At 42.7% G+C, this 24,323-nt stretch overlaps 1 protein-coding gene across 4 annotated transcripts in view; it reads right to left on the bottom strand.

The window, feature by feature from the left end:
• The window catches only part of LOC102197777 (poly(rC)-binding protein 4-like), a 179,750-nt gene that overhangs the window by 36,767 nt on the left and 118,660 nt on the right, over window positions 1-24,323 (bottom strand). For 3 of the 4 annotated variants that reach the window (XM_005740879.1, XM_005740881.2, XM_005740880.1), the window contains 4 exons: window positions 22,417-22,533; window positions 12,124-12,255; window positions 9,995-10,123; window positions 3,544-3,618 (listed from right to left, as the gene is read on the bottom strand). In XM_005740879.1, the coding sequence (XP_005740936.1) occupies window positions 3,544-3,618; window positions 9,995-10,123; window positions 12,124-12,255; window positions 22,417-22,533 (453 nt within the window). Of the gene's footprint in view, window positions 1-3,543; window positions 3,619-9,994; window positions 10,124-12,123; window positions 12,256-22,416; window positions 22,534-22,915; window positions 23,036-24,323 lie in introns of all 4 variants that reach the window. The other variant, XM_005740882.1, reaches the window with a different exon arrangement.

The following is a 24,323-nucleotide window of genomic DNA, read 5'->3' as shown; positions in this document are numbered from 1 at the left end:
TGGGTCTCTAGAAGGAGAGATGTTTGTTGTCACCACCGCCTGACCTGTGAGCTTTTAGCCCCAACTCAGCATCTTCAGGCGGTCTTCCTCTGGTGTGTTGGGTTTGATGAAAAATTAAATGTAGCAGAATCTGGATGATTCTGAGGAACGAAACATGCTGCTGGTGCTTCTGTAGCTTCAGTTTCTTTAGAAATCTGGACGACCACATTTCCAGTTTGTGCCTTGTCAATAAGAGTCAATAACAGTGGTGTAATCCAAGCTCAACAAGAACAACTTTACAAGGTCAACGGGTTAAACAGGAAGGATGTGACTGCGGTACGCTGGGAATCTCTGGGGTTACACTTAAAGAAACACACAGAGAGATTTTGTAGCACAGCCGTAACACAGTGACTCACAAAGGGCCATAAATGTGTTTCTACTGACTGTCAAAGGGCCAAGAGACTCCCAGACTTAAGCTAGCAGAGGCACAAAGAGTCTTAACAGCAGCTTCTCGTGCTTCTAGCTGTCATTTCACTGCAGGGACTTTCCCCAGGACTAAGAAACTTAGAAAGATATAAAATCCTCTACCTGTGTTTACACTGGAGCAGCCTTGGGCTAAATGTTGAGCCACTTCTACCCAGAACATGTTTTTCTCTGTCGATTAATACTTTCTGTAAATGCAGGAACGTTTAGGTCGGGGTTTATGGCGCTCAGCATCACTGAACATTTATTTTAGTAGATGTCACAGTTTCATTTGTAAACTCTGCAAATGCAAACAAGTAAAATATATGCTGTTTTTGTTCAATAACACTTGGAGAAACATTATTAGGCTGTGTGGAGATCAGGGAAATTATTTTGCTGCTATTGTCCAGATTAATAATATAATCTACAGTATTGATATTGCATTCAGATGTTTAAACAGTGTGTGTCTTTCAGAAAGCCACAGGCTGACAGGAAATTGCAGGTTTGCAGAGTGTGCCTGTTGCAGAACTGAAACCGAAAGCAGGGTCTAAGTGCAGGTTATTCTGAGGATTACATGTAAGGATGAGCCTCTGTTCTGGTGAAAAGTCAGAAGTGCAACGGGTGAGATGAGAGAGCATTTAAGGACGACACACACACACACACTCAGTTAGAGAGAATCATTTATAGGTGAGAGGTTAATCATGTTGTCTTGTAACTGCGGGTTTGGAGAAGCGGGTTGACAGGAAACATCTGCCATGAAGACAGAGACAATGTTCCTTTTCAAACTGTGTTAAAAGTCATTGTGGTTTTGAATTGACGTATGCAAATATTGTATCTGATGACGCATGAGCGGGCGTCATTAAATTCAAACCCTGATGGTATAAAAAATCTGTTTTACGCTTTGATTGGTTGGAGATCAGCGCTGTCTGCGAACGGAGCTGGTCTTCCCACGCGTGTATTTCATTAAAATCAATTGTTTGACCAAGCTCTTGGACCATGGTTGTTTGTACTCTCCTTCCTCAATATTTGAACCTTAACATTTGGGGGCTTCGTCCGGTGGTTGAGGAGGGAGAGAATTGGAGGTGTAGACGGAGAAATTCGGTGGTCCGTGGTGGTCAGTCAGACAGGCGTGAGACCCGGCAACCAAACTGAGTGGACAGGCGCCTTTATAAAAGAGGTAGGCACAGGCCTGTTGATTTTATCAATAAATAATCTAGATTTTCCTTTCCAACCTTGACTATAATCCTCTAACACCATGATACAATTACCTAAATCAGTTCCACATGGTGATCTATTACAATGAGTTATTGGTTTAATCTGAAGATCCCCAATAGACAGTGTAATCGTCAGAAATGGGACTTGATGTGATTATACTGACAATCAATCCCTGCAGCCTGAAGAGCATCTTGGCAGAATAAGTGGTAAGAAGGCAAAAAGCATCGTTTCTTATTATATCTTTACTTTAAATTATCTTTAAGACAGCAAATCCATTGTTTTGTTTTAACTACGAGGTGGATTCCCACTGATTACCTTCGAGTCTGCAGACAAACATCTAATTTCATTTTTCAGGTTTTCTACATCGATTGCAGATTGCATCCTATTTGTGCGACCTTGTTTTTCTTACCTGAATAAAAGATGTCACAACAAAATAAAGTGTTTCATGCACATTTTGTAAAAAATATTAAGACCTTTGAAGGAAAATCTAAGTTAATTTTGAGATCACCGATCATGTAATATGCACCAGGGCACCAGCCCAAACATGTCTAAGGCAAATTTATAGAAACTACAAGATCGTTTTAAGTTGAACTCAAATATATTTGACACCAGTGTCTTTCCATTATGAGGTGTTCCAAACAAGGAAAAGTTCAGCTATAAACAAACAATATCTTAATCGTAGCCTTAGATGGGTCACCAATGACCTGATAGATGTCCATCTGATCTTACATGATGCAAAGTTTTGCCCTATTTTGGAACAAAAAACGTTTTCCACAAATTCCTGGTTATAGAATCAGATTGTATCTAAAAGTGAATCAAGTTCAACCAGTCCCCATATTTGTTCAAATCCATCCCCAGCCTTTCAAGGATGCTATCAAATGGATGCTCACATGACTTCCCTGGAAGAGATAACAATCTGGTCTGGAAATAAAAATCATATATAGTAGAATTTGGTGAAAACTTTCCAATCCAACAAATTCATTCTCCACAGAAACACAGACAAACCAAGGTTTCCTCTCCAGCAGCGACAAATGTTTTCTCTAGTGAATACTTAAGAATTGTGAGTCGTCATAAAAAAGCATCATTTTATCACACTGAACTGGTGTGACAGGAGCCGCCTACACCTTACAACTTAGCAAGTGGACTGTGTGTGTGTACACATCCATACTTGTATTACTGATGTTGTGGGGACATAAATCTATTTAATGACTTGCGGGGACCTCGGTTTTTTGTGAGGACCAAAAGTTGTCTGTGGAGCCATTTGAAGGAAATTGCTGTTCTAGATTAAGTTTAGTCTACATCCAGGAAATTAAAGTAAGGCAGTTTGATCTCCTCTGAAAAGATGGAAACATGACTGTGTCTGTGCATGGAAAAAACAGAAGAGGGTAAGCGACCATGTGGGTATTCTGTCTGACACTGAAATTGCAAACCAAAGCATATTCTTGAATAATAAATTATGTATCGACTCACTCATCCGTCCACTCCTCCATCTCTTCCTCAGTACTCCCATACATCCATCATTTCTTCATACCTCCCTAAATCCCCTTCATCTACGCGTCTATCTGACCCATTAATCCGTCCGCCCGTGCCTCTCTCACCAACATCTCTGCCTCTCCTCCTTTCATGCTTCCTTCTGTTACCTGATTTTCTTCCGTCTATAAATCTGTTTGTTCTGCCTTCATTAATCATTTCCTTTATTCTGCCACTCTCATACTACTTTCATCACCGGATACCTGCATTATTTTGTTCTGTCTGCTCCATCTATCATTTTCCTGCCGTCTTGCATATTTTATGTTTTGCTCCCTGTTACGGTTCATCTGAAGGACCTTTACAGTGGTACGTGATTTCCAGCAGGATGTTAATTACCATCATTCTCCAACAGCTTACCTGGTTTCCTGCCAGCAGTACAGTTCCCGGAGTCGGGCTGGGTCGGTATGGAATAGTCGCTCCTTTTGGTGGAGACTACAGATAAAGAAAAGACAGTCAGAGGTGAGGTTATAAGCACAAACATATGAAGAATCTTAAGGTGGTGGTGGCAAATAATGGGGTCCAATTATGTGCTGGCATCAGCGTTGGGAAGGTTACCTCTAAAATGTATTCCACTACAGATTATATGACGAATATTCTGAATACTTTGGATTACTTTATGTATATATATACTTTATATATTTACTTTTTATATTATCATGCTTTTTACAACTACATGAATGTCGTATTGCTGTGTGATTTATTACTATTACTGAAGGTTACTCTCCACACCAACACCAACCAGATGTTTAAATCTAAATATAAATGAGTAACAGTAGGTGGACATTAGGTAAGGCTGCACTTTTTGCAGCGATCTCGTGTAGAAAACTATTCTGGAACTTATTATTTCAGAGGAAAACACAAACACAGTGTACAGTCGAGTCTTAACAGCTTACTTACAGCTGGGCTCGTCAGGCTCTCTGTTTGGCTGCAGTGGTTATTATTATATTTACATGCTTCCAGCTCCCGTTTCTGCTCCGTGACAGCTCGTACTTTCTTTAGGGCGATGCCTGTAACACTCTGCCTATTGTCTTCATATTAAATCATTTTTTGAATAATAATTTTTAAAAATATTTCTTCACATCACTATTCGGGGCACAAGTAGAGGAGACATGGGCCGCGAGATTGAGACACAGACATCAGAGCCTCTTAATGTGTGTTTTGTTTGGGTTTCCACTGGCCTGGAATTACCAAAAACAGAGAGGACACAGCCGAGCATATGAAACAGGAAAAGACCGCCGTGTAATCCATTTATTTCAACAAAGTAACTGTATTCTGAATACCACCTTTTTAAATGGTAACTGTAACGGAATACAGTTACTCATATTTTGTATTTTAAGTATGTAATGCTGGTACATGTACTCCGTTACTCCAGTGTTGGAATAATAACTTACAAATCTGACTCCCCATTGAGGCGCTTGTGTTTAATAGATTGGGTTTAACACTAAAAACTACTCGGTTAGTTTAGGGATGAGCTTGTGATATGGGTTAAAGGTACTTTTTGTCATTACCCTGTTTAAATTTTAACCACCAAGGCAACATTTTACCAGCGGTGTGATGAAACATTTTTGGATGTGTCCTGTGGTTTCCTTGACTTTTGAGGTGGGAGATATCATCAGCCCTACCCTCCGAGACTGGACACCAAACCCCAAGAACAACTGGTGCGTTGAAGGCCTTGAGTGCGAGAGCGGCTGACCTGAGATAATGGATAACAGCTCTACCCTGGATCCTCCTGGCCGATTACGAAGACTACGTGAAGCATCCTCTGAAAGTCTACTAGAAGATGTGACATCTGGACAGTCCCTACTACCACTAGAGCAGGGCGATATGACCAAAAATATTTATCACGATATACATTTGAAAATTTGCAATAACGATATAACTGACGATATAATTAATAATAATGGATGGCATTTATATAGCACTTTTCGAGACCCTCAAAGCGCTTCACAATTCCACTATTCATTTACACTCACATTCACTCACGGGTGGAGCCAGCTACAGGTGCAGCTGTCCTGGGGCAGACTGACAGAAGCGAGATTGCCATATCGCACCATCGGCCCCTCTGGCCAACACCAGTAGGCAACGGGTAAAGTGTCTTGCCCAAGGATACAATGACCAAGACTGTACGAGCCGGGGCTCGAACCGGCAACCTTCCAATCACAAGACGAACTGTAGTGTAGTAGTGAACCAGCAGAGGAAGAGACCCGTAGTGATAGATGTAGCGATACCGAGTGATAGCAACATCAAGAAGAAGGAACATGAGAAACCTGGGAAGTACCAATGGCTGAAAGAGCAGCTCAAGAAGATGCGGAGGGTGAAGGTAACCGTTGTAATCGCAGCACTCGGTGCAGTGACCCCAAAGCTAGGGGAGTGGCTCCTGCAGATCCCAGGACCAACATCCGAGATCTCTGTCCAATAGAGCTCCCAGGCCTCTGGCTGACGACCCGAGCTTGCAGTGGGGGATTTTTTTTTTGGACATACACATTAATACACAGTAGTGACGACATCGGAGTGGTAGGTCCACTTCACTGATGCCATAATCTAAGCAAAAACCATCAGTGGTTATATAGTAAGGGCACTAAATTGATTGATTGCTGATAGTTGCACCAACTCTGGTCACCCAAAAAATAGTGGATGGCAGTTCTGGCTGCAGGAGAACAGCAGAACCTCTAACATTACAGATATGCTTTTATGTTTTTCCAACTTGGAAGGATTTAGTTAAAAAGACTATGAGATAGATCTTTAAATGCATAAAGCTCATCATTTAATATGTGATAAGTTTTGCTGCTGAAAACTATCATTTTTTATAGAAGCAGAAGGGGGTTCAATACTTCAGAGGCTGGGAAACAACCGTGCTTTATATTTAATTTGGGATATTAAGCCTATTAAGCCTGTACAGTACATTCTCTGAGTGACTGATCATCAAGTGTCGGCTAATGTTTCATCCATTTTTATCTTATTGTGTGTTTGGTGCAACAGGGAGACATCAAAGGGACATTAAGCAGCAACATGAGTTTATTTCATTATTGCTGCACAACATCATAAAAGCCAAGCGGCTCTTATTTAAACTTGCTGTGCTGCTGGATTGTTGTGTTTGTCTGAATTGCTGATGCGGTTGAAATGAGGGAATCACGGCTTTTCCTGCTGCATGCTGAGCGCTTTTATTACACAGGCACTCTACTAATGTCATATTCATCATGCTGCGATCCACTGCAGCTCATTAAGTTCTGGTTGTAGGATACACCCAGAGAGTCTAGGCTAATTGTTTTAGCTGATGAGATTCTTAATGATGACCTGTCAGCGCTCAATTTAAATATGAATACGTAATCAAATGAAACAAGTTTTCACATATTCTGCAAAACATTTGGCTTTGCAGAACAGGATTCCCCCTCACACTCATTCACAGTTTGCACAGAGGTAGGTGGGGTGACCAGTGGACCCCAGAGACTGGGATTTCTCACATCACGGGCCCTGCGTGTTGATAATTCATATTTACTTTAGCCTTTATATTTTTCATTTATGTGTGCATTTTATAAATGCTTTCTCTTATATTTTTATGGTAATAGTAGGGCATTAAGATACAAGAAGGTAATCTGTGGAAATCGCTTAATTTCCAAAGTAATGTCCAATATCCATCCCACTCTTGTATCAACTAGGGCTGCCAGAAACGATTATTTTGATAGTCGACTAGTCTAATCGACTAATCAGATCATGCATCCATTGGACGTAAAACTACAGCTTATTGCACCAGCATGCATCTGATCTTATGTAACTATCATTAGCTTACAGCTGGAAGTGTTTAAGGTATGTGCTAACTAAAAATAAAGACAAGATGATAGTTTATTAAACCTTTAGTGAAATTTGCAGATTGTAGCAACAAACCGAAAGGCCCCCAAATTGTGCGACGATGTGTGCAAGTTGTTGGTGACAAAGTCCATTGAAGACGAACATATTGTTTTGCAGTACTGTAACGTAACATTTACAGCTATCAATATGAGTAAGTAGCTCGCTGTTTACGCTAATGTTAGCAGCTAACTAGCCAATTAGCTTACCGAGATGACTGTACCACTTCGTCATCAGAAGCCATGACGTGCTTCCTTTTCAGATGCTCGTGCATCGCCGTCGTGCCGCCATGGAAGGCAAGTTCCATTGTGCAGATTTTGCATTGGACATTATTCTTCTTTATGCTCCCAGACTTAACTTTGGCATCCTTGTAGATGCATTGCTGCCATCTTCTGTTTCAGTCTGTTATTACCCTCTTAAATCCTACTACTTATTCCAGCGTCTTTCAGGATCTTACAAGATTAAAATGATGCGTTGATTATTGAATTAGTCGTCGACGATTTTGTCGTGGCAGCCCTAGTATCAACAGCACTCAAATATAAGTAAGTGGGTAACAAGAGGCTAGAACTGGGGTAAAAATGTGCAAACACACACGTCTGTGAGGCAGACAGAAATATATCCTGGTAACAATGTGATAACCTGCCATTATAATGACGCAATGCTGATTAATGCTTTAATATATGAGGATATTGTTCCTACCTCAGTACCCCGCTATTACTTTACAGTTTAAGTGATACATATATTTTGTCTTCATGGATTGAGTTTTTACAATAAAAAGAAAAAAAAGGAAGTTTAAAAGTACAAAAAACTGCAGTTCCTGTAATGTCCACTTGAGGCAGTGCTAATTGACTCTCGTGCTAAAACATCCAAAATTTCACCAGAAAACAAACAAACAAACATATTTACACTTTATAATATAACAACTGTACGTGGGATAGTTTGTCTTTCTCTTTTTTATTTTTAAATGTATTAAGGCTTAAAGTTGGGGACATGGGCGCTTTGGCTGAGAGCTGGCTGTCTGAGCAGTTCAGGTACTTTATATAAGGTTGGGAAAACCTGCAGTCAGCTGAGACTGAAAACACTACGTCCAGATGAACAGAATCAATTTTTTTCCGTCTACATTGGCATTTTTGTTGAGTTCTGAGATTTCGTTCCCTCTAAATTCACTGTGGAATAAAGTGAAGCTGCAGCAGAAACCTCTACTCTACGTCCGACAACAGGACTTCACAGAAAAATAGATTTCTCATTCATTTATCCCAACGTGCTGTTTGGATGCATCACTTCCAAGCATGCACAGGGTGGACGGCAGGGAGACAACAGTCCATCAGAGGACCAAAGTACATCAAAAGATTTCTTACTCAGATCAAACAAAGTGTGAATGGAGGTATGCAACTTCACATTGACAGTAAGTACCAGCACTTGAAAGTGAATGAAGTTTAAATAAGGTCAGCATTTTTATTTCTTTTCTGCTCCTCCTTTCTCATCGCAGATTAAGGTGCTTGGAATACCAATGAGCTCCTGAAGCCTTTGATTTCTCAGTTTCTGCTTCTAATCCTCGAGATGTGCTCTCCTTAATGACTGCAGTCTCTGATTAATTATAATACAATCATGAATTATAAATTTTACTGTTTCCATTTTGAAGATTATTGGAAAGGAGCACGAAATCTCACAAAAATGTAATGTAGTGGTAATAAAGCGCAGACGAGTGTGCATCATTACAGAGCCGCTGCATGAATTTTTAAAAGAATCACTCCTGCGGCTCTGTTATTTCAAAATTAGCATCAGGTTGCATCAGATGAAGAAAAAAGCTTTGTGTCTTGAGTGTCACGAGTGTGATGGTAATAATAGATCAGGGAAGGATGGCGATGATGCTCGTGTCACAAAATGACAAATCTAGAAATACCGATACGAAGAGAAAGCCTTGAACTAATCACGTAAGATGATGTCAGACATTTTGACTAATTATTAAGGTGTAAAGGTTAGCTTAGAAAAGGATGAAGGCACATAAGGCTGTTGTCATAGCAACCACCCACCAGATAATGCACACATCCAAAAAACAAAAACTTGCACTGAGGATAAATGTGCACCAAAGCAGCTGCAATGTGTGAAAACAGGAATGCTGAAAAAGCAGCGTTAAAGGTGTTTGAGGCAGTGATGAACCTGCAGAGCATCAGCCACAGACTGTATGCAATGAATGGAGACACTCTGATGTCACCAACTAGTATTTTAAAACCTCAACGTTAGTATTTTAGCTAACGTAATATCATGTTTAATGGAGCCAGAAGGTTCATCACTGCTCAAACACCTTTAACGCCTTGCTTTTTCACACCTTGCATTTCATTTCTCTGCAGATAAAAGGTTTTTTAGGGTCTGCTAAGTCATCAGGTTAGCAAGCAACATCAATAGACTGCATGCTTCCCTCACACAAACACAGACACCAAGTAAAAATATAAAATCCTAGAAGGAGGTCACACTTTTTGGACGATCTGTTAATACAACTAGCCCCACAGCAGCCATATCATTGGTCAGATAATTACAATAAAAATCCTCTAAAAGGCTCCACAAACACGTTCGCTGACTCCAGTTAGTTGAGGTGAAGCCTAGCAGACAGCTAGCAGCTATGACCGCCTGTGTCACCATTCACCTCTTAGTCAGAGAGGCCACGCCCCTAATGATGTAATGAAGAGGGAAAATCTCCATAGAGACCAAAATGGTTTTTGTACCAGGTTGTAAACATGTTTATTTCTGCTGTAAAGTTTTAACACGGGAGTCTATGGGGACTGACTCACTGCTGGAGCCACCCCCGAGTGGCCTTTAGCGGAACTGCAGCTGTTGGAGTTTCCACACAGGCTCTGGTTTTCAGCCCCAGACTTCACAGCTTTGTGGAAACCAGGCATTTGAACATTTTCTACAGTACTTTCTCATTAATTTCACTCAGTTTTCCTGTTTGGCCTCACTCACGTACCTCGAGGATTACAGTGCAGATGAGTTTAACACACTGGATGATGGCGTCCTGGCTCCCTGATATCGTCACTTCTCTCTCTGTGGAGTTGGGGAGGAGGTCACCTGCCACCTGAACCTGCGCACCTGTCGTCTGTACACACAAAGAAACACACACAGCAGTGATTCTGTACCCTAAAAATATAAGCGGAGAGAATGCTGTCAGATGCTACATGAGGCCCCAAAAAGTGTTTTTTGACAACTCAGAAGGTCACGTGTCAGATTGTATATTAATAGACATGAAGTTCACGCACTCAAAGTTAAGCAAAGACTATTCAAAGTGGTAGTTTCAGGATATTTAGTAAGAAAGCCAGAGCGAAATGAATAAAAGTTTCAGCGCTTGTGGAATTCAGACCTAGTAAAGCGCTGTACAAATACAGGCCATTTACCATTTTCCCTTAATTAGCTGGCTCATGCTGCGGCGGATGCTGTCAGATGTGCGACCCAACATTCACGCTGAAGCCTTTGTGAAGTTTTCAAGGTCTTGTTTCACACTGTGTGTGTTCACATTATTGCCTGGTCCTTGTATTTTACATATCAAAAAGAAAACTTTGGTGACCTGCTTTTGTCCACGAACACTTTTGATTTATTCCACAAGGTTTCAGTCTGACAAGCATCCAGTCGGGGTCAAAGTTAGTATCTAAATATGGGAGCTCATGTTTGAGTCTTCCTGTCTGCTGGATTGATGTTTATGACCTTTGAGTCAAACTTGCACAGAAGCCAGTCACGGTATACTAAAATAACATTCATTTGCATTCTCTCCACTGTGCCCAGGTTGTAAACAGAGCTGCCCATTAAAGCCTGTTACAAACAGGGTCTGCTCTGTCAGACAAGCCCAAGCAGCTTCTGCTCAGTAAAATGCAGATTAACTTTCTGCTGGTTAAATCTCAAACAGACTATTAGAGACAGCGAGTCAGTTCCACGCCGGTGCTGGGTTTATATCCTAAATTAAACAGGACAAGACTCAACAGCTCCCTCTCTTTGACATCTGGGGTCATGGGTGACAGACTGAACGGGGCTTTTAGAGCTCAAAAATGCAAATTTTACTCGGTAAACATTTTTGTTAAGGATATCTTTATCATCAGATGTAGTTTTGTCTTTTGTATCTTCACAAGTTTCACAAGCACGAACTGTGAAGCGTCATCAGACGCTTCACAGTTCGTGTAAATGACACCGGACCTGATGTGAGGCACCAACCAAGCCCTTCATCTCACTACAGGACTTGGAGAGTCAAACCTTCTCTGGCATGAACATCAGCACAGAAACTGCAGGCTGGGAGCTTCACACTGGGTTTCCATGGCCAGCAGCTCCTGTAGGCCTCATGTGTCGGTGGCCCAGCACTTATGCTCCCACAGTGTGTATGGATTTTTAAAAATCTAAAATAAAGTGTGTATTTTTTTTTGTCCAGAAGCAGGAGCCAATATTTAAGTTGTTTAGGTCTTTCACTCTTGTTCATCGAGCACTAGCTTGCGAGCGACCTTTTCCTCCTTTAGGAAACAACTCTCACTACTCTGCAAACATGTTGGTAATGCCTCCAGGTGCTGATTCCAGCAGTTACTTTATAGCGTTATGTGACAATAATTAAATGTTCACTGTGACAAAAACACCTGCATCTATTTTTTACCCAAAATGTGATTTTTAAAAAGCTTTTTTTCACCACCGCCTGTGCTCTTGATAAATTCTTCCAAAGATTTTAATTCATGAATGAGTGACAGCTGAGTAACAACGAAACCCTCCATTCTCAGGTTGGAGGATCTGGAGCCTATTACCTTAGTAACACAACTTCTAGTTGTTAGCAATTTAGCTGTTGTGATGATAAACTTCACATCACACAGCCAGAATGCTCTCTGGTCGCTATGGTAACGTGTAAATATTTCTTTCAAAATAAGACACAACTACAACACGGGAAAAGACCCAGGGAAACTGAGCTAAAGATAAAAACGATGACATAACCTGTCGGTAAAGCTTTTCATTCGGTCAGAACAGGTTAATCAGCAGTAACTCATATCTGGTTTGATGTCTTCTTTGAAAGTGGAAAACGTTCCTGCAATGCCCGATTTTACGACAGAGACTTCATCTTGTCGAGCGGCTCACCTCTCTGATCTCCTTGATCTTAGACCCGCCTTTGCCGATGAGGGAACCGCACTGGCTCGCTGGGATGACCAACCGTAAAGTGACGGGAGGCTTGCTGGTCACCGTGCCGTTGGCTACCAAGGCCGTCAGGTCCTGAGATTAAGAGAAAAGAAACAGATGGATTTAGTCGTTAAAGGGCTCGAGGTATTTCCGTTCGATGGATACATCCATCAGTGTGCCTGGAGAACAGCATGCAGCTGCTGAGCTGCCTTCCACCGTCTGTCAGCGCGAGCCCTTTAACATCTCAGCTGTAGGAAAACAAAGCTCTTATTAAACAAACAGTATTTCTAATGTTTGCTTTTGAGCGTAGAATGAATGCAGCCCACTGGATATGCATACCAAAACATGTAAGCAAAAAAAGATGATCAGAGATTAACCTTTTTATCCTTCCCAACCACGTCTCAGTCCTCGTATTGATTTATTTCTAAAGAGCTGGATTTCAGGAGTTAAGCTTTGGAACAGACGAGGCTGTTATGGCAGTTAGATCAGAGCTGGAGCTCCAGTTTCACTCAGCTTTTCGTGACATCTGGTAATCCCAAAAATACATTTTCTGTTTCTTCCCAGTGTTGGGATTCAAGTCAGATAAAAACTAAAAATAAAACAAAAATTGAGCTTTAAAAGGAATGACCCCCCCCCCCCAAAAAAAAAAAAAAAAACACCACTAAACATGTTTCTTGTCATTGAAAATATAAAACGAAGCTTGACACATAAAAATAATCACTACTGAAACTTGTTGTGTTGAATAAATGAGACAGTGTTACTTCAGACTGGCTCTGCAGCTCTGTGGATAAACCCACATCAGCTGATCCCTCAGTGGCCTGAACCTGCTTTCTGCAAGCCACTTTGCAACCCACCTCCAGCACACCACTACTTCCACATCTAAAAATCTGTTTAGTTACTTAGAAAATGAACAGATGTAAATTAAAATGATATGCCATGATTACTGAAGTACATTAAAGGTAATCTGTGGATTGCGTTGTCACAGCTGTAGTGGCACAGTACGTGAGATGCACTTCTGCATAGCACACATTTTTATGTAAGAGGCCATTTGCAAACAGAAGACTCCTGACTGTTACGTTAGGACAGCACTGAACTCGCCCTCCAGTAGTTAAAGGAATGACGATTACTAAAACCTGAAGCTAAAGCAGCTTCAGAAAAATATTCAAGTCCAATGCAACCAAGATCTGCAATGAGACAAACGCTGGCAGCTCATGAAAGAAAAAACTGATTGTGATTTTCATCAGGAGGGGCTCAGAGTAGAGCTGCTACACCTACGGGCATCTGTGCGTCTCCTGAACTGCTTCCTCTGTGACTTAGACCATGATGAGTGGATGGATGGACCATGTGATAAATGCCCTAGTCATTCCTGTTTCAGATGACCCCGTATATCGTCATATCATGGCGAAATTATTCGTGAATTTAGTTGCTGCACTTGGTTATATGATAACCTTCCTGCTGTGTACCTACAGTGTCGGTCGGCTTGCTGATGTTAGCCCGTGGCTAGCTGTGGTCTCAGGCTTGTAAAGGAACACTGTGCCTCTAAGAGTTGCAACTATTCTCTTCAAACTGGCTCCAGTACAAACAACCAGGTGGTGCCAAACCTCTGCACAGTCTGTCTCCATGTAAGTGTATTATTTGCTTCTTTTGCAGCACAGACCAGCAAACCAAGCTAATCGAATTTATGTAACTAAAAAAAAAAAGTCTATTACTGGACATTTTTTAATGCTCATAATAAATATTTGCATTTACTGTCTGTGAGCTCAGTCTGTGAAAGGTTAGCGCTGATTGGAAAGACAACTTCCACACGTGTCTGTCGTTCCTTTAATTCCGATGCAGATCACAGACTATATTTGCCCTGGTCAAACATCTCTGTCTCCCCCTCTCTGCCACCGACTCCCCTCTCCGACCTTGACTTTCTCCGTTTATACTTCTGCCTTCCACACACACACACACACACACACACACACACACACACACACACACACACACACACACACACACAGAGTGCTCTCTACTCCCAGTCAAGGTCCGTGAAGTTTGATGAATAGGCGGTATTCACGTCGGGATAATAGCAGATCACGTTCCGTACGCTCTGATCGGTTTGGTTTCATTTCATCAAAAGCCAGCAGACGTTTAAAAGTGGGCTTTCTTTTCAACACAGTAACCACGTTTTGTAAAAGAATTGCTACATTATCATTGGAAAAATGACTTCTTGTAACCCAGATTGTCAAACACAGGCTGGAAATTCTGTAGCTAATAAATTAAAGTTCAGCTGAATCACTGCTGGTTTCCACTAGAGAAGCTAATAGGATTCCTTCCCAAGGTCTCCAACCTCGAAATACATCCTAGAAACATATGCAATCACACGCAACAGTTAAACAAGCAAATGTAAAGCTATAAATACAGTCGTTCTAAAACAAGCTGCTGGAAGTTATTCACTGAGATGGATTTGCACATTTTGTAAAGGTCACGATTCGATCTGACTGCTGATTTGAAGACAATTTTACTCAAAATGAGCAAAACATTTCTTTTTGTCTTTTAATTGACGTGTTTATAAGCTCGACTAATCTTTCAGATGATTTGTTTCATCCAGCGTCCGATGAATGCGGTTCGTCCGCGTTTGCTTCATCTTTCCAGAAGCTCTCATGTGTGCGTTTGAAGACTTCCCAGAAATATTTGAATCTTTCTGCCAATCGCAGTGAAGCAGTGCACCTCTAGGCTCTGTGCTTTCTGTATATATCTGGTATATTGTTATTATAATGGTTGCACTTGGCAGGCTTTACACAGTCTGACCAGCCTGATGTGGATGTGAGTGTAAGCTCCTGATTTCCAGTCCTCTGCTCAGACTTCAGTTGTGAAATCAAAATGTTATCACATTAAAAAAGATAAAGCGCATCTGGGTGGTGCCTCAGGTCTCCTTTAAATAAATGAAAGTAAAACATATAGAGCTCGTGTGGGGTGAAAATCTTGACAGTTTGCACTCCAGAACCAGACCATATCTGTTAGAATAACACAAGTCATCTCCATCTGTGAAGCCTGCATGTAGCACATGCACCGATAACGCTGCCTGGTACAACCATGACTACAATCGATGCTGCACTCTTTAGCTCCTCTCTTGCATCAGATGCAGCCGAGGTTTTTGGAACAGGTCCAGTAATATCACTGACTTGTTGCTATGACTTGTTATTCCATCTTACCCAGAGTTATTGTATTTCCATATTCACCCAGCCTTATAGTGAATTCATCGACCCCGGGGTCTCCACTCTGCTCTTACACTTCTGCAGCTGCTTCTGACAAAATCTGATGCTGTTCTTTCAGGTGGAAATTAAGAAGCAGCCCGGGGCGACTCTGGCAGGCTTATTCGGAAATAGCCGAATTCTGTCAAGGCAGCAGACCACGTGTCGTCTAAAACACCGCACTGTGCAAAACTCTTGAGCCAGACGCAGACAATTCAGTTGAAATCAAACAGAAGCTGCAAAAAACCGTGTAGATCAGTAAAGGAGCGAGTAAATCTGACAGCTCAGGTGCGAGGCCAGGATTTATCCAGATAGAGCAGCGTTCATTACAAACAAGTCTGTCCTGTAAGTGTGGAGTCCACCCGTCACAGACGACCACAAAACTTTCTTTATTGTCAGATCCTGACCGATCCACTGTGGAAATGTGCTAATGGTTTTTTTCCCTGCATGCAAAGCTGCAGGTATTTATTCAAGAAAAGGAAAGTTTGTGACTCACAGCCACCTGTGGACAACAAACAAAAGGTTTCTGCAAACGCCTGAATCACATCCAGTTCTTTTCTACCTGAGCACACAAAACACTTTATACAGCTTACCTCATTCATACTATTTCAATGTATTTATTTACTTATTATTTTTTCATGCAAGCACTTTTTCTATGCTTTTTTTAAAATCTAAGACTCACGCACATTTATACCCCGATGGATGCATCAGAGAGCAACTTGGGGTCAGCATCTTGCTTTAGGATATGTGGCGTGCACTCTTAGGAGATGACCTGATCTGCCTCCTGAACCAGACCGTGTGGCGGTGGCAGATTTCTGTGCTGTTTCGCTCCGTTTTCTTTGATGGCCCGAACATATCTGAGCAGTTCTTACTACACCTGCTCGCCCCTCGGCAGCCCCTGCCCGCTGCCCTCTTTGGTGAAGTCAGACTCTGATTATCTCTGGGCACAGTTGGTGGCTTCCCACAGTTGGAGGCGGCGACTCTGTTGTGTTTTGTACAGTTGGTAGGTGAGCTGCCATCTTTGTCTTTTATTAATGAGAAGAAGCAGTGTTCAGGAAACACGTTCAAATATTTTATTTTTCACAAGACTAAATACTTTTAACAGGTTAGAAAAGCTTTTACATCAGCTCATGACAACATTATGTTTGTTCTAATGTCAGGAAGTAATTATCTGTCATTTGTATTGAATCTGACTCTTTGAATGAAAGTCCAGGACAGTCTCAGGAGTGTTTCCCGCTCACCCATCCAGCCCTGAACTTCACAACTCTTCCACCTCCTAAACTGCTGTTAGAAAGGCTTCACTCATTCACTCACTTTTTAATTGCATCTCCTCTTTTCAGCAGCTCTTCCCAACTTTCTCCCCCTTTTCTCATTTCATACTATCTCTGCGTATGGCAGCTTAAATCCTCCTTTTCTCTCTGTATTGCTCCTCCATCCTTTACCAAATCTCCCTCCGTCCCCTCGTCCTGTATGACTCTCCCTCTCCGACTTTAATTAACTCAGGTAATAAATAGCAGTCCAAATCACCTGGTCCTAATACGATTGGTTCAATCAATTAAGGCCGAGCTGCACTCGGAGCCTCGTTGCATGTGAAATGTAAATAACAGAGCGCCGTCTTGTCTGGGCTGCCCATCAGATGAACGTGGTCTGAATGAAATCACTCCAATCCCTCCTCTGCAGGAACACATATTTATTTATATCATCAAAAATCTCTTACAGAAGCCTTCGCTGCCTCTTTTCCTCCTTCTGTGCGCGCTCTCGCATGCAGAGCTGGTAATTGACAGCCAGCTCTGCATGCAGAAAGTGGTTCATGAAGCAGAAATGGGGTAAGGCACCAACGGTTTTGATCCCGGTTGGTTATTTTGGACACATGTTCCTTAAACCAGGAGGTTTTTCTTTGGAGATGAAGTTTGTTGTTCTTCCTGTTTGTCCTGATGCTCAGTGTAAAGGAGATGGTTTTTTAAATCCCTCCCTGATGTGTTTCATGAAGCTGAATTTCTGCGCTACATTTTTAGCCACATTTTAAAACAAATTGCAGTAGAAGGTTTCACATCCATAAACAAGTTCTAATAGTTCTCTCTGGATTATATTTGTCCTCCATCCTCAACTCTTCCATCTGTCCATCATCACAGACGTTCTTGTCATGGTCCTGGATCTTGGACTGAGGGTTTTTGAGTTTGGGGACTTGTTAAAGTAAACTCTTGACTGATGCTTATATTGTTAACTCCTTGGATTTTCTTTAGTATTTTTCCTTAACAATGAGCCTTTAGTTCCAAGTTCGGTTTCTCTGTGTTCGTTGTTGTGTGACTCTCTATCTGCCTCTGGTTTGGATGTTCTGGACTTTATCCTCACAGGAGCCAGGACCCCTCAGTGCCTTGCTTATGGGTTCTGGCTCCTGTGATTCTTGTCAGAATGATACAACCAGCAATGGACCCAGCGCTCAGTAAGACTTTTGAATGGCAGAGGATGGCTCTCTCCTTTTTAAAGAGGACCGTTGAACTGAAGCCATGGCTCAACCCTGAGCGTGAGCCCATCTTCAGGCAAACTCGCCTGCTCATATGTGGCACGTTGTGGTCCTGGGGTCCCATGGCTCCTGGGCACCACATCCTCAGGTAAGTTTGGAGCCATTCGACTGCTGTAATGCATACTATATCCTCCAAATCATCACCCACTCCTAAGAGGAAGCACAGTCCCTGTAGATGCTGTTAATCACCGCCTCTGCAGTCACGTTTGATGGAGACATCAATGTTCGCCACCCTAGCCAGCTGCACATCAGTTCTCCTTGGCTGACACCTTCATTCCTGTCTTTAGGATGAAGGTCGCAGAGACCCAGCCTGTCTCTCCACCCAGGGATGACTCAGGCCACCAGGGGCCTCACCAGGGACTTGGGGGATACCACCTGCTCCGTTAGAGGTGCTTCTCCCTGAACCTAAGCTAATTACAGGTCAGCTTCCCTGCACTTCACAACCCTGAGCCACCAGATCCTGTTCTTTGTGAACTAGCACTGCCAAATCCAAAGCCCAGGAGCCCCGTGTAGCCTAAACATATTGCTTGGGATGGGCCCCATCTGGACCATCTGCCATCGACTAAGCTTCCCGAGGGGTCCCATGTCCTTCATTATCGGTGACCGCCTGCGAGGCCTCTGTCTCCACTGTTGCCTTTCCCCCTCTTAGGCTACCAGGTAGGCTCTGCCTCCTTGGCCACTGGTCCTCTACCTCCTCCACTATCCCATCTGGTCACCAGAGGCATCTTGCCTTCATCACCTTGTTTTCCAGTTCCATCTCCATTCCTGGGCAGCGTTTCCTGCTCCAGCCCCTTTCTCAGTACCATCTCTCAGCTCTGCCCCGCCCCATTCCCTGCTCTATGGACTCTCCTCCTCATTGGTTTTAATTTTCTATTTGTTTTTTACGTTTTAAAAAAATCCTCTCTGCTCTTCTTTCTAATGCCGTGTTAATTTATCCGCACGTCTATAACTTTCTTCATTTCTCTTTTCAGCATTTTTTAGCAATGGCATCTCACATTTAATATCCCAGTTTAACTACACACACGTCCATCAGCCATTGTAATTTTCTTTTACGTTCACATTCCTTTAATTTCTCTCTGTTCTGTGTTAGCAGAGGTGCACAGACATCTGCCTGAGGTGGTTCAACGCAATCTTGTGATATCAGGCTGCACGGCTGTGAAATACAGACCATCTTTCAGTATGAAACAGTTACACAACGAGCCCACTGAACCAAATGCTGTTAGAAACTTTTGTGTGTACAGATGGGCAAGAAATCAACATTTTTCTGTCAGTTTTTTGTCTACAAACATCTCAGGGCATTAGTATCATGGGATATATCATATAATCTTGTAAGGGAACAGGAACAAAGCACTGGCACCCTGCAGCTTTGATCTGCTTTCTGGAAAAAACAAACCTTAAGTGCATTTTGGGTAAACTTTCAAGAGTTGGATCACTGAGGCAGCTGCTCAGAACAAATGATAGCATATGGTCTCATTACACCTACCGTTTGATACCAGGCTCATCTTCCTGCTGTGTGAAAACATATTTTTGAATTGAAGGAACTCTTCCCAAAGATCCAGAAATAACTAAGACATCCTCCATCCTGAGGTCAGGCCTAACCACTTCCTGCCTGCTCAGGCCTGGATGATGAAGCCTGGTTTTTGGTCTCAGTTTGAAGCCCAGCCCTCCAGCATCATATTGTCCCTACGGCAGAGATGCTGTATGCCATGGGAAACACTCATCCCCTCAGAATGATGCTGGAGGCAGCGGGATGCCGTGTTAGGTAACAACCGTCCCAGACACACACCTGAACCTGTGCAGGTCCTAAGACTAAGGCTGTGCATGATCTCCCTGATTACAGCCTTTATTTAATCCCTCGGTGACACTTTTCATGCCTCTTTCTTATATTCTCTGCTTTCCAGCTTCATTAATTCTTCATAGGACCCCCTCCTCCCTCATCTCTTTATCTCTTCCAATTCTTTTTTAAACCCTCTCTGCCCTCTCTCTCTCACTCCTTCCTCATTTCACAGCTTTTTAAAATCCCTTCAGCGACCCGTCCACCACTCTCTAAATCACCGTCCACTCTCTGCCCCGATCTCCCCGCCCCCCATCCCATCTTGTTATCTTCCATTAGGATTGCTAAGATTTAAATACCATCTGCCTGGATTTAATTTCTCAGCTTGCGTCATGTCTGTCAGACATTTCATTTCTCTGCAGCCAAAACCACTCTGCCGTGAACCGGCACGCGTGCAGCCAAACTCATTTCCTTCGTCTTACACTGTATGCGTGTGTTTAATGGGAAACATTTCTACATTTGTGGCTGAAATATTTTCCCCTGAATTCAGTGTTTTGGTCTCCACTTGTTCTGTGTTTGATTGCACAGCGAGAGCTTGTAACTAATAACCCGACAGCTTGTTTGTCAGAGTTCGCTCCACATCTACATCAACAAGACGTTTTGCTTTTCTCCTGATGTCATCCACACCTTTGAAAATGCAGAGTAATTACAGACACTTCACTGATTCGGCCGCTTGGCTTAAACAAAATCTGAACACAGCACGACATTTAGCCTGCAGTGTTTCTGTTTCCACTACTTTAAACTCTGATCTTCAGTTAAGAAAAGATTTGATCTTGTGGCTGATTAAAGATGATTGTTCTTAAAATCAGCCAAACCCTGTTTTTAATGCCTTTTACAATTGGTTGTTTTTTTGCCTTCAGGTTATTTGACCAATGATTAGTCATAAATGATGTCCTTAATAATGTTCAAACCCACAGAAATCAGACTGACAAACAACAGAAAATACATTTTATGCTGCAGAGTAATAGTTTGAGACCCATCACCACTTCACCTGCATCCTGTGGGGTTTAACAAACTGACCGGGAAGCCTGGCTCCGTGATTGGACATCACTGTTATCCATCATGGATAATGCTATCAGCCTCTATAATACAATACAGCTGTCAGACAGAGAGGCATCTGGCAGATATCTTCCTCGTCTGCAGGGCCTCTACCTCACAACACGAAGCACCTTCAATCAGCTGTTGCTGCGATTTGACGCTGTCTGAATAAAACGGAACGTTTTTATTCTTCATTTCTTTGATGTGTATGAACAGCTGTTTCTGCCATCTGACTATATGCAGTGATAAAGACCCAAAAACAGCACGATCAAATAACATACGTGTCTGCGCCAGTTCTTCCTCGTTGATAATCATCATCATCTCATTTAAAGGCCAAAATATTTGTGGATTACATTTTGCAGGCCTCAACTAAAGAAGGTAAATACACAGATGTTTAAAAATGTAATATATGTTTGATGTTTCCTGACTTCACCCACAGAAACATCTTTTATTCTGTTTAACGTGTCGCTGCCGTCACCTCCCTCGGCTGCTGTAACACAGCTAACAGGTCATGTTACAGTTAAATAAAACAGAGAATTTCAACACAAGGTTACCTTACCTTTCTTTCTGTGTAACCTATTAGCAGTGGTGCTAAAGACGACTCACAGCACAGTGCTTCACACCAACATCAAACTACGTCTTTTGCTGCTGGACTGATTGACTGAACCCAGCAGTGGCAGAAATGACATATTATGTTAATACCCGGACATTCATAAATGAGCTTTAAAAGCTCTTTTTGTAAAATCAAATAGACTCATGTAGGATTGGCCTCCCTCGGGGCGGGGAAATGAAGGCGGGGTGGAATGAATGACCTTCATGGACTCTTCTGTTAAAATATCCAACTTTAAAGCCTGGAACAACAAATAATCCTCCATGGATAGTTACTCCTTTATGATAACTCTGAGAGGTGCCAGGTGCGTCACGTGTGCTAACAAGCCAGCAAATGTTAGCATGTTAGCACGCCGCCTTTCCATCCAAATATGGTCTTCTAACCCCCAAAACATATCAAGGCGGGAAAATGAGTGGGTGGCATCACAGCTGATACGCCCGATGCTGCACAGTCCGGTTTCACAGCAGCAGCTCTGTCCTTTCAGCTGATATCGCTTTAACACAATATAACGATGCCTTTGAGATGACATCATAGCTGAAGGCTTTAAACTCTTTTTACAGTTTAAAAGCACAAGAAACTCACAGGAAAGACTGACCTAAATAAGCCTCTTGTTTTTTTATGTTTGGTGCACAGAGACAGGAGGATGCTGCCATGGCAACGTCTGCCTAACTTAGAACCAACAGTACATCAATAAATGTGAATGTTTCATTTGGTGACGATTAGCAGCAAAGTTTAAATGACAAGATAAGAACTTAAAGTTTGTCAAAGACAAATGGAGCAATCCCCGGTAACCATGTCAGGAAACACGTAACTAACTACTGTGTGTGTGTGTGTGTGTGTGTGTGTGCATATGGGCTTGTACCAGTGTCTGTGAGGTCAGACAGTCCCATTAGACATATCGTATAATAAATGGCTCCCTGCCAGAGAGCAGCCCCAGTGTAGAGGAAGTAAAGGTTACACACTTCAGTCAGAGCTGTGTGTGTGTGTGTGTGTGTGTGTGTCCAGTATCTACCTCCTCCAGTTTGAACGTGATCATGGTGAAGGCCCTGAACACACAGTCTGTCGGCCCTGTGATGGTGATGATCCTCTCTGGACAGGAACCCTCTGAGATGTTGATCCTTGCGCTGCTCTGTAGGTCCAGACAGAGGTGGAGGGGGAAGGGAGGGGGGAGGGAGGGATTGTGGGAAAATGTATTTTTGGGGGTGGGTGTGAGGAGGGGCCAAAAAGAAGGGGAAAGGGGAGGTAAGGAGTGGGAGAAAGGGAATGAGAGGATGATGGGAGGGAGGAGAATTTAGGAAAAACATTGGGAATGAGGGGAGGCAATTGGGCAGCAGAGAGGAGGTGAGTCGTGATGGGGGAGGAGAGGGAGATGGAGGTTAATGGAAAGAGGGTGGGGCAAAACAGAGGAGAGAGAAAACACATTAGTGGGGGGAAGGGACATGTGGGCCAAGACAGAGAAGAGGAGGAGAACCATTTTCGCCACTGCTCCTCGTTCCCTACGGGAGATTCACCTGTGATGCAGGAGAAGAGAGGGATTACAAGAAGGCTGGAAGAGGGAGGACAGGGGGAGGAGCGAGGGAGGGAGGGAGGCAAGCACATGAGAAGACCAGCGTACAGTAAATTGAAGATTTCTAGGAAAGGGTGGGTAGGAGGAGGAGCAGAGGAGGAAATGAAAAGGGGTGAAGGAGAAGAGGGAGAGGGAGATTTAGATGATTTGATGAGGAAGAGGTGGGAGGAAGGTGAGATTCAAGCCCAGGAAATGGAGAGGAGAGAGTGTGGGTAGAGATTTATTAAAGGTAGAAGAGGAAGGGCAGGAGGTGGAAGAGGAGGACAGGAAAGTGAGGGACAGGATCAAAAGGAGAAGAGAGAGACAAGGCGGTGCAAATATTTGAGGAGAAATAAGAAGAGAAGTTGAAGATATAGAGAAGGTGCAGTAATAACCGTACGGGGGTGGATGGCGAGGGCAGGTGTCAGGAGGAAATTGGAGTGTGAGTTGGGGGAGTATAGATAAACAGAGACGATTAGAATCAGAGGCCGGTGCTGGGTTTGTGGGGGAAGAGGAATCAACGCCCTGAAACCAGAGTACATTTTTAATGTTCCTCAGAATTAGAAAACTTCCTCTGTGCTCTTAGCTTAGGTCAATATAAAGATCGACGACATGAAAATCTTCACATCTCCATCGCTTCCACCTCAAACTCTTTTCTTGGCCCAGCTTCAACAGTTCTTTCCCATATCTTCATGCTGCAGCTCTGTAGTTACAGCTCTGTTCTTCATCTGGACCAACTCCTATTCTGTTCTTCATCCTCTTCATAGCTGACCTCACTTCCTCCTCACTAATCCTCTGCACTTCCTGATTCACTAACTGTTCCCCATCCGTCCATCTTTCTCTTCGCCCGTCTCCATCTCCACTCTGCTGCACATCCTTTCCAGCGCGACTTCTCTGCCAATCAGTACAAATCATTTCCTCTGTTCTTTACATGTCACTAAAAGCCTTTTCCCGTGCCACTCTCTTTGCTGTACGCCCAGCCTCCCATTAACTCTTTAGATTGCACCTTCTGCATAAGCTCACCTGTCTGCACCTTGTTTTTGTCAGCCTTTGTTCCTCCCTCTTCTTGAATCACGTGTTATCAACTGTTAGCAGCAGGAATGAATGACAACCGGGAGAATCAGGGATGTGAAACTAAATGTTCAGCAGTCTGTACATACACTGACCTCATTATCCACCATTAGAACAGGATACTGAAAAGGTAAAACACTCAAATATTTTTACATTTGGATTGAATTCTTTAATTTGTGTAAATAATGTTGTTCTTTTCTTCTGAATCAGATTTCCCATCTGATTACCTACACTTTAAATCAACTTACAACAATATGCAGGTCTGGACTGTGTGTGTGTGTGTGTGTGTGTGTGTGTGTGTG

The sequence above is a fragment of the Pundamilia nyererei genome, unplaced genomic scaffold, assembly GCF_000239375.1.
Source record: "Pundamilia nyererei isolate P.nyererei 1_Seehausen unplaced genomic scaffold, PunNye1.0 scaffold00105, whole genome shotgun sequence".
Taxonomy (NCBI): Eukaryota; Metazoa; Chordata; class Actinopteri; order Cichliformes; family Cichlidae; genus Pundamilia; species Pundamilia nyererei.
This window is presented reverse-complemented; position numbering and strand designations above follow the sequence as displayed.